The sequence below is a fragment of the Pygoscelis adeliae genome, unplaced genomic scaffold, assembly GCF_000699105.1.
Source record: "Pygoscelis adeliae isolate BGI_AS28 unplaced genomic scaffold, ASM69910v1 Scaffold255, whole genome shotgun sequence".
NCBI classification, from domain to species: Eukaryota; Metazoa; Chordata; class Aves; order Sphenisciformes; family Spheniscidae; genus Pygoscelis; species Pygoscelis adeliae.
This window is the reverse complement of record NW_008824872.1, coordinates 77,513-88,689: the sequence shown is the minus strand read 5'-3', so window position 1 is coordinate 88,689 and position 11,177 is coordinate 77,513. Positions and strand designations below refer to the sequence as shown.

Genomic DNA, 11,177 nt, shown 5'->3' with positions numbered 1-11,177 from the left:
AAAAAAAAAAGTAAAATTCATGGGTTGAGATAAAGACAGTTTAATAGGACAGAAAAGGAAGGGAAAATAATAATAATAGTAACAACAACAACAACAATAATAATGATAAAACAATATACAAAGCAAGTGATGCACAATGCAATTTCTCACCACCGGCTGACCGATGCCCAGCCAGTTCCCGAGCAGCAGTCCCTGCCCCCCGGCCAACTCCCCCCAGTTTATATACTGAGCATGATGTCATATGGTATGGAATATCCCTTTGGCCAGTTTGGGTCAGCTGTCCTGGCTGTGTCCCCTCCCAGCATTGCTCAGCAACAACTAAAACATCAGTGTGTTATCAACATTATTCTCATACTTAATCCAACACACAGCACTATACCAGCTACTAGGAAGAATATTAACTCTATGCCAGCCAAAACCAGGACATCTCGTCTTAAGGATGAACAAATCCAGTTCTCTCAACTTCTCCTTGCATGTCATGTGCTCCAGCCCAGTGATTAATTTGGTGGCCCTCCAAGGAACTCACTCCAGTATATCACTGCCTTTCTTGTCCTGGAGAGCCCTAGACTGGACACAGTACTGCAAATGGGGTTCGCAAGCATTGAATAGACGGGTCGGATCATTTCCCTGGGCTAGCTGGCTAGACCCTTGCTAACAGAGCCCTGGATGTGTATTGCCTTCTTTGCCACATGAACACATTGCCATCTCCTATTCAGCTATTTGTCTACCAGGGTCTTTTTCTGCAAAGCTGCTTCCTAGACAGTCAGCCACTAGCCTCTACTGATTGCACAGGATTGTCCTTTCCCAGATGCAAGATGTCATTATTTACTTTTGTCAAAATTCATGATGTTCATGCCAGCTTATGTCTCCAAACTGTCCAGATCCCTATGAATATCAGCTCTGCCATCCAGCATACTGACTGCTTTCCCCATTTTGGTGTCCTCCACAAACTCACTGAGAGAACCTTGCATCCCATCATCCAGCTCAATGAAGACATTAAACAGTATCGGCCACAGTATTGATCCCTGAGGGACACCACTAGTTACTTCTCACCAACTGCACTTTGCACCACTGATATCCACTTCTTGAATTCAGCAGTCCAGCCAATTTTCCACCCACCTTATCATTCATTTATCAAGCCCATATCCCACCACTTTGGTGATAAGGAGGCTATGGAAGACTATGTGCTAAAGTCAGGCTGTACAACAGTCACCGTTCTGCCCTCATCCACAGTGCCAGTCACCTCATCATAGAAAGCCATGAAGTTCATTGGACGTGATTTATCCTCAGGATATCCATTGTAATTCTTCCCAATCACCGTCTTGTCCTTCACGTGTTTAGCAATGGGTCCATAATCTTCCCAGGGACTGAGGTGAGACTGGTCACCCACACAGGATCTGCTTTCCCTAAGCTTCCACTCTTATCGTTTGGGCTAGGCTGACATATAAGTCCACATTAAGCTAGGTGGCCTGTGCGCTAACAAATAAATAAGGACAAGTGTGGTGGCTGTCTCAGCTCCCATCAGAGTCAAGAAGTCTGGAGAGTGAATCTGCTTACCCTAAAGCTGACATCATTGTGGTCAGGCTACCCCTTGTTAGACTCCATGGACACTACGGTTTAGCTCAGTCTCAACCCCAATTCCTTTCCAAGTTCTGGTGTTTCCTTACATTAGATGATTACAAAGACCTCTTGCATCACAGTCCTTTTTTCAAGCTTCTTTTCAGTCAAACAAATGGCATGAGTTAAAATCACAGAGACAGTGTTTAAAGTTTTAGAAAAATAATGTTATAATATCCAATGAGTTTGGGGACACTGTGAGGAAGTTTTAAGAGAAGAGGGCGGCTGCCCACTTCCCCCCGCCCAGCTCAAGAAGATTGGAGCCATTTCCCTGATGGGCAGTTACTACCTTTATTTGATTCAGTTTAAAAAAAATCTAATTTCTTACAAGGAAAAATCATATGTAGAATAACCCAGGAGTTTTTTCTTTTCTCCTACAAACTGGTAATTGATTCCCAAAATGGAATTTCAGAGAACTGTAGAGACCAGAACTTTCTGCACATTCCCATTGCCTTTGGTGAATACTCTGCAGGGAGTCTGTAATTTTTTTTCCTTCACAGTTAGCTCCTTAGTGTCAGTGAAGAATTGCATTCTAAATCCTTATAAACATATTTCTATTTTCTGCTTGTAAATTGCTGTTTTTTCCACAGGACCAAAAAGGAAAGTCACTTTTGGTACGAAATCCTGTTTTTTAACAATTCACTGCTAATCCTGTATAGAGACTTCTTTGTTATTATTTTCCGTAAAAACAGAGTATTTTTGCACAAGTATGGGGAGAGAGAAGAGAAGGCAATCTGCTTTCAATTCAAACCCAAACTTTCTCTTTTGCTTCAGTAATCTCTCTAGCATAAGGCTAAGATCAAGCTCTGGGAAAAGTCTGAAAGACGGAAAGGCTGTAAGACAGCTATCAACGGTGCAGCTTCCTTCAGACCTGTCCCAACATGTGGGTAGTGTCTCTGAAGCTGTCTCCATTAAGCAAGATATATTACAAGTGGTAAGCAAGCATTTTCAGGTCATTTTCTCTTTCCTAGTGATACTCTCTTTCCTCTGTATATACACTGTCATTGCAAGTGCGTGGAATTAGTCGTCTTTTCAGTATTTTTGTCAGAAAGAGTAAATACCTCCAGCTACCTGCTGTTTCTGTGATCCAACTTCACAAAAGCTCCTAGATGTCACTGCCAAGTTACAAGATAATACAGCAAAGCTCTACTCAGAGGAGCAGGGCGTGCAAATCTACCTCCAGCAGAAGACTCCAGCAACCTTCCATTACAGGATTCCTGATGCCTGTGTTAAGGCAAGTGCTGGGATACAAGAAGAAAACAAAATCTCAAATAAACCTTGAGCTTCTGATCATTATAATAATAATAATAATAATAATAATCAGATTTGAAATCCTGTCACCATGGGGCTAATTAAAGAGTTCTTGGAGTGCTGCAGTGCTTCACTTCATTTGTATGGATCATGACTACGTGCAGATGCAGGAACCTCGTGATAACTGGAGCAGAACTACGATGGGGATTTTGTGTGTAGGAAAAAGAAGTAGCTGAGACGGCTTATATTGTAAGCGGAGCACAGCCCCATGACCTGAGGCAGGTACTATTTAGTCAAGTCTTAACTAGTTATCTCAGCTCACTCTGTAGTCAACGGAGAGAAGCAGACAACACTGGTGGGCAGTTCACGTGAGATGAACCTACCTTTGTGAGGTAGCCTGTCCCACTTCAGGAGCGCCTCAAGGGTTGCTGCTCCCTAGGGAATCCCGGATGACTGCACTGAGCTGGCAGACATGGCATAGGGCCATCCAGAGACACACAATCAGTTGGGGCCACGGCTGGGTGGCCAGGTGTGTGTCTCACAACACAAGTAAGGCAGTAGCTGCCTAGGGTGAGGATGCTGAATTGTATTTTTAAGCTCATCCCTTGGTACTGCACTACAGCCAGAGGAGATCTCATCAAGGAAGCGGCAGGCAGGAGTCCTCTCTTCCTGAAGCAATGCCTAAGGGAGAATCAGAAGTGGAAGATCCCCAAAGGCCTTATTTCTCCAACCTGATTTAAAGGCATTATGCTGACAAGTTCAGATGTAGACAAATGTTCTGTAGATGTGTGAAAACAGAGGAGAGGACTTCCTCCTAGGTGACTGGCTTAGGCAAAACATGTTCCTGCAGATAAACAAGTGAGTGAATTCAGCGCTGGGGTTCAGAACCAGCAAAGTTCTTCCAGGTCTCGGCGTGCAAGGGCCATAGCTGACCTGGGGTGTTTGGAGGAGGAATGTGTTCCTTTAAAACAACTGAGTTGCACGGGTGCTCCCCATTTGTTTAAGGGTCCATGATGTGGGATCCCAGAATATCCCCTCTTCTTTGGTATAGAGTCTGGAATTCAGGGAAGTGCTTAAATTGTTGATCTCTGAGAGGGTCTTGCCTCTGGGCTCTCTTTGGTGGCTGTTCAGAGGTCTACAGGTGGTAGTCAGAGGTGTCTGGTAGTCACAGGTGTCTCTGCTGCCCTGACCCAGTGACCAGAATGAATCTGGGAGTTGTTACAGGCTATTTATTAGCAGAGTTTCTCAAACTGTGGCCACAACCCCTGGGAATGAATACCAGTACCAGGATAACAAGTATGAGAGAAACCAGCCTGAAGCCAGCAGTGGTCAACATACTGAGGGAGGAAGAGTGAGAGGCTGGAACACACTTCCCTTCAGAGATGAAGGGTCACAGGATCCATGGTCCTGCTCCAGCCACCAGCACTGAGCTCCTCGCTCACCTCACTCATGCTAGTCCCTCCTGTAAGGGTATGCAGAAGGACAATGTCTTCTCCTTTAAAGGTATCTGGTCAAGACACTTTTCAATTAAAAAAAAAAAAAGGATGATGATAATAATAATAACAGGAGGAAGCCATAAACAAGAACATGCAGGGACACAAACCTGACTGACAAATGATAAGGGAGACAGTGATTCGAACCAAACCTGATTGTCACACTAATTGATGAAGGCATGTGTTATTCAAGTCCTACGTGTAGGTGCTGTAAATGGCTGCACCTTATTTGATGGCAGCACCTTGTCTGCCAATGTCCCTTTATGTCTGTGCCTGTGTGTGTCTGAGACACGTGCTCAGCTTTGCTACCAGTTGAACCCGCAGCTGAAGAAGTGGCAGCTGCATCCCTCATCCTGGGCAGAGACCCCTGGCATAGGGGCACCAGGCTGGGCTCCAGCAGCCAGGCAGGGGGGTTCTGGGAGGAGGCTGCTGGAGATGGCAGCTGCTCCTGACATACTTTAACAGTTTTGTAATCGGCAGGATGTGGTTGAGCTGTCAGTATTCCTGAGAGTATGCATATATAATCCTTATGCGAGGGGGGACTGATCCTTTGTTAATATGTACACAGTGATAAAGTTGTAACCAGACTTCTAGAGCATTACTATGTGGGCATCCAAATGGGACCTGTGCTAGTAAATCCTTGGCTAAATTGGGTGAATGGGGTTGCAAAGATCTCAACAGAACATTAGAAGGATAATAGGAAGTGTAAACGGCTCCAACAGCAGGCCTAGTGACTGGGCTTTGTAGTTTGGAGGATGAAAAGAGATGCTTATCAAAGTATGCACAAGACCTCCAGTAAGTAACAGATGACTCCCTGCTATTGAATCAATAATGATATTGGCTATAAAGCAATGGTTCACTGGAAATGGAAGGGTATGGGAAGGGAAATGCCCACCTTAATTAGGAAAACAGCAATATCTTACAATTTGTGAAAGAATGTGTAGCGTGGACTAATGTTACTGTAGTGAGAGACCAATTTGTGCCAGAGCTTAGCACTAGTGACTAAAGTAAACAAAGCCTTAGGCCATATGGATTGTACTTTAGTTTTTATGTATGGAAATGTAACTGCTCGGTAAGGAAGTGTAAGTGAAAATTTAAGTACAGGATATTCTGTAACAAAAGATAAGGAAATGTCTCAAGACACAGACAAAAAGAGTGCCTGGAGGCTGCAAGAGCAAATCAGAAGAAGAGAAGACCCCAGACTGGGCGAACAGGATTGGATGAGCAGAAGTGCTATCAGGAAATCAAGCGACCTATAGAGACTGTAAAATCCAGTAACAATCCACAGATGGGGTCTCTCTTCGGAAGCACCCAGCTCCAGCTGTAACTAGTATTGGATATTAAACATAGCAGAAGAAGGAACTCAGATTCTTTTATTAAAGCAGAACCTAGGGATGTGCCCTGTTGAGGTGGCATCTGCCTAATTCCTACCATGGCGCAGGAGAACAAAACTGCAGGATCCAGCTGGCCGCAGACATCCCATGACCTGGTGCCTGGAGAGATGCAGCTATCAAAGCCAAACAATTGGACTTGCCTATATGAACTGTTACACTTAAAGAGGTGTTACTGATCCAAGTGACTCATTATGTTCATGTCTATTGCCTCTGACCGGGTGGCCAGCAACCGCAGCCCTTGCACGCCCGCCCCCGCGCCGGTTAATGCCCAGAGGAGTCAGGCTCCTGCCCCACTGTGTGCAGCCCACAGGGGGGCCCATTCAGGCTCTGTGGGAGTGAGGAGTGGTGCAGCTTCTTCCAATATTACCGGTCAGTGGAGGAGTGTCAGGGAATGTGGAAGGAGAGTGTCTGCTCTTTTAAGGCTATCTGGTCAAAGGAGCCATAAACAAGAACATACAGAGATAAACCTGACACATGATAAGGGAGGCCCTAATGAGAACAAACCTGATCAGTCACCCTAATTGGTAAGGATGTGTGGAGCGAGTCTGAGAACATTTATTTTTACAGTTGGCAAGATAAGGAAAGGGAGGGAGACAGACACAGAGTCATAAAACCTGACCAATCAGTATTAACAAAGTCAATAACCAGAAACAAACGTCATCAGTCACACTAATTGATGAGCTCTCAAGAAGCCATAGCCAACCAGGACACCGCAACTGGTGAGGATGCAAACCCGAGTGTCCAGGATGTTGCATGGAGTCGGTGGGACCGTGTCAGCTCTTGAGGGAATGTGCAGAGGAGGGAGAGCTGGGAGCCACAAAGAGGTGGGTAGACAGAAAAGGGGTATGAGAGGCTCGTTGGGTGTAAATCTGGGCCAGTCAGTGCTGGTCTGGCTGAGCTCTGTGCTTGACCACTGCAGTCTGCCCTGTCTTCTTATTAAATCTTTTAATAACTCTCTCTGCATCATCTCACTTTACCCCGGGTGTACATCTGCTGCAGGTACTAAGTGCCAGCTGCTGGGGGATCAGCGTAGTGGATTTGGTGCCAGCTACTGAAGTCAGACTGGGGAAGCAGGCACCCCTGGCCTGTGGTGTCAGCTATTGGAGCCAGGGGGGCTTCACCCTACAGCCACTGCGATGGTAACTCTGCATGTCCACAAAACCAGTTACTGGGGGGACCAGCATGACTGAGGGGAGTGAGGAGCCCCGCGCCAGCAACTGGAGCGGAACAGCAGCTCTCAGCTTGTGTGCCTGGTGCAGGATGCTGGGGGAGGTGAGCGTGTCTCCCACAAACCGGCTGTCCATGGGGTGTGCACATCCACCAGCAAAATTCAAGCTGGACCAGCTGGCAAGTAGGAAGCCTCAGGTCTGGGCAGGGGTATCAGGCAGGCAAGGAGTCCATGCTGGTACCTGGGGATATCTGTGAGTGTGGGGTGCCTGCGGGACAAGTGTGTGAGTACTGCATGTTTGGTGTATCAAGCTGGATCAGTCAGCGAGTAGGGGACCCATGGGATGGGTCAAAGGGCTGGGGTCCAGGTAGGGGTGCTAAGTGGACAGAGGGGTCATGCTGGTGCTCAATGGATTCATGAGTGTGCATATGCTTGTGAACCCTGAGGGTGTCATCTGAGTCTGCCAGCCCTAGAGTGGGAAGGGACAGGGCTGGCTGTGTTTATGTTACATGGGTCCCATGTGTGGGCGCTGCTGACAGCAGCATCTTGGCTGGGGCAGTCTGTGTGAACAGCCGCATCAGTGTCTTCTGTCTGTGTGTTACTTGTCTGTGTGTGTGCACACGTGCTCCTGATAGGTGCTCAGCTTCAGGGCTGATTGAACCTGCAAACAGGAAAGCAGCTGCTGCGGCCCTCAGCTCAGGCAAAGACCCTGGGTACCAGGCTGGGAGGCCAGTGGCCAGGAAGGAGGGTCCTGGACCAGGGCTGCTGGAAGCAGCGGCTGCTTTTGACATGTCTTAACAGTCGTAAGTATTCACCTCTAAAAGAACAGAGAGACTTGCTCCACGTCAGAGTAAATCTTCAGAGCACATCTGGGGCACTGCAGTTGGATCAGACATGCTTGCAGAAACACTCTGCTACCTCCGAGCACTACAGGGCTGGCTGTGCCAACGTTGGGATAGCAGAAGACCTGTACTTAGGACCACAAAGTCTTGCAGCCTGGGGGCCAGGGTTTCCTTATGGTCATCAAAAATACACTGGTCCAAAATCCAATCTAGATCTCAGCATGCTGTCACCCTAATACATGTTTCCTGGCTCCACAGTAGACAATGGGGCATGGTGTGTTTGTGAATTTATCATGATGGAAAGTCCTAATTGCACCCAGCAGCCAGTGTTTTCAGATCCCATACTGGGATTTAGGTGTCAAGAAGCTCATTTAAGTCCTGTGACATGTGTTTAAGCCAAACATCATGCAGAAGCAATCCTTCAAAATCCTGAGTGAGTTACACATCCAGGCAGGGAGTCTGAGGCCTGGGAACTCTGCTTAGTGGCGGTCTTTCATGGGATATGCAACCCTCTTTCAGAAGAGCTGTGTGTTGCCAGTGCTTCTCCAGTCATACTTGTTTTTATTTCCAGTCACAACCCAAAGCTGTTGCAATCATCAAGGTACATACAGGTACAGAAACAACCTACTGGGCTGGCTAACCAGATTGCCTGACAGAAGGATGCTGTAGCCCACAACATCTGGGGAAGCAGACTGAAGTCCGAGGCTCTAAAAAGGTAGCTAGAGTAACCAAAGACAAAGAACTGATGATTGTCCCCATTGTATTGCCCCACAATGAACTGGGCCTGTAACTCAGAGTAGGTCAGCCCGCTCTTGAGGAAAGGAAACTGAGGCATATGGGAAGAGGAAGGAATCTGCACCTAACTTACACACAGCACAGACACAATCCAAGCAAGCCACATTTATTTCAGGCAATGTTGCTTTCATAGCTATTCCCAAAGTCCCAGCTCACCTGGCTGTGCTCACACTGACTGAAAGGACTAACTCCAGTTCCAGCTGTACAGTCCCACTCCTTCCTGCCCAGAAAGTCAGCACATTGCTGTTCTGTCTCCAGTATGGACTGAACAAAGAGGCAGGTGAGTGGGGAATCTAGACTCCACCAGGATTGACCCTTCAGCTACTGTGACTACATTAACCTGGCATAAACCAGAAATATGTGGACCACTCTTGTTCTGGATGGTTTCTTATTTCAGGAATGGAGCAGGTCTTTTCAACTGCCTGAAGTGCCTTTTAATATATTTTTGTAGCTCAAAATTATATCACACTAGAAATATTTCTCCAGAAGCAGTGCTATAATGAACTTACTTGCTCTGTAGATTTCACATCCCGCAACCCACTTTGGCATGTGAAAATGGGTTAAGGGAAGCATGTGGATACATTTCCTTACTGTATGAGATGATGAAATTGCAACGTTCTCCACAAGAGAAGAGGTACTGCTTCCCAAGACAGCCCAGGCAGCCTGGATATTCTCACTGCCCAACCAGTGTGAGCCCCCTGAACACAAGTACCACCTCATGGGATAAGTAAGGAAAACCCACCCTGTCTGGGATTAGAGAAGTGCTCCCTTTAGACTAAAGCAGTACCTGGCACTACCTCACACCAAGACAAACCACCCAGTTTCTCCCCAGCACAAGCTCAGATGTAGTCGACACTTATCCAAGGCCTCAAGAGCAGTCCAGGGGCAACAGTCCCACCACCACCCTTGTCCCTACAGGCTGGCAAAACAGTGTTCTCCTTCATCCCCAGCACAGCATCAGCGTTATGCAACCCTGGAGGGGTGCGACTCTTGGGCCTAGACTCAGCTGGAGGTTCTGACACAGCAACTTGGTACCAGCACAGAGCCACCACAAGAAAGGAGATGGCAAAGTCTCCAAGCCATCCATATCCAGCACCCTTTGCGCCCCCTCAGGATGGATCTTCTCCCACAGCCACAACTCCATTCCCTATGAGACTGAGAAAGGCAAAGCAGAAGAGCATAACTAGGTCTCTATGTGACCATGGGGAAAAGACATGGGGAAAAACAGGAAGAGGGACTTCCAGTAACATGGAGGAGAATTACAACACCTGAAAACCTCTTTCCTGCTGCCACCCCTGTCTCTCAGGGGAAGAGACATTACACCCCCCCAGCTGCTCTGCAAGCAGCTCACATGCACACTGTGGAAAAGGGAAGATGGCAGATTCAGCAAGATTGTGACTGGGGCTTGTGCCCTTCCCCAAAAGAGGTAATGTGGAGATTGCAGATGGCAATAAGAGGGGTGATTCCTAAACCGGGGATGAACAAAGGGAGGTGGAAGGGGAAAAGATTACTCACTCTCTCTGTATGGGGATGGGTAAGTGTCAAGAAGGGGCAGGGCTACCCTCTTTCACCCAGGGGAAGGCATGTGAGCCAGGGAGCTCACAAAAACAGGGCCCAACCCAGCCCAACCGAGGAGTCTTCAAGCCACAATGTCCTTCAGAGCTCCAGACAAGTCAGGGAAGATGAAATGGTAGCCACTCTCCAGGGTGTGTTTTGGCACCACCCTCTGGCCCTCCAACAGCATGACGGCCCGCTCTGCCCCAAAGACAGCCTGCACAGCCCAAGCAGGCACTGGCAGCAGGGCTGGGCGCCCCAGGGCTGCAGCAAGCTCCTGAGCAAAGGTGCCATTGGAGGTGACAGGGGAGGATGGGGAGACACCGTTGAGGACGCCTTGCAGGCACTCACTCTCCAGGGCATGACACACGATCCCAGCCAGATCCCGAATGTGGATCCATGGAAAGGGCTGGAGCCCAGAGCCCAGGGGGCCTCCTAGTCCCAGACGGAAAGGCCAGAGCATTTGAGAGACTGCACCACCACCTCGGCCCAGCACTACCCCTGTGGGGAGAACAGAGTGAGACCAGGACCCCCCCCCGCCAAAGGTCAAAAGTCCCCTTCACCCCCAGACCTACAACCAGGAGACAATCCTTAGAGGGCTGGACTGGAACAGCACCCCAACAAGGAGAAGCACAAGACCTGAGGGCCTTCTCCCTCCTCTTCCCACGCTTGCCCCAGCACCAAAGCAGAGCCACCCTGAACAGGCATGATGCCCCATCTCACCAGATCTCACCACAACACCACGAGCTGGGCTCCCAGGGATGAGAGCTGCAGCCTCCCAGGAGCTCACCAGGCGCGAGAAGAAGTCAAAATCCCCCCCAGGACTGTCCTCTGTATAATGAGCTGTGGGGCTAGGGCGGTAATAACCTGTGGGTGTAACAGCAGAAAGGGGGTCAGGGTTGAATCATGACACCAGCCACCCCACCCAAAACGGACCCTCTTCCCTGCCTCCAGGAGTCCAGAACTCGATCACTCCATCAGGGACATCCTCATATGAACAGCACAGCGTCTCTCTGATAGCAATGCTGACAAGTTTTTGAACTACCAAGGCGCTCTGCAAGTT

At 48.3% G+C, this 11,177-nt stretch overlaps 1 protein-coding gene across 1 annotated transcript in view; it reads right to left on the bottom strand.

The window, feature by feature from the left end:
• Positions 1-6,278: 6,278 nt before the first annotated feature.
• Positions 6,279-11,177, bottom strand: part of SDR39U1 (short chain dehydrogenase/reductase family 39U, member 1) — a 6,703-nt gene continuing 1,804 nt past the window's right edge. Inside the window, exons 3-4 of the mRNA XM_009324501.1 lie at positions 10,838-10,981; positions 6,279-10,615 (exon numbers count right to left, since the gene is read on the bottom strand). Of these exons, the coding sequence (XP_009322776.1) occupies positions 10,200-10,615; positions 10,838-10,981 (560 nt within the window). The 3' untranslated portion in view covers positions 6,279-10,199. The remainder of the gene's footprint in view (positions 10,616-10,837; positions 10,982-11,177) is intronic.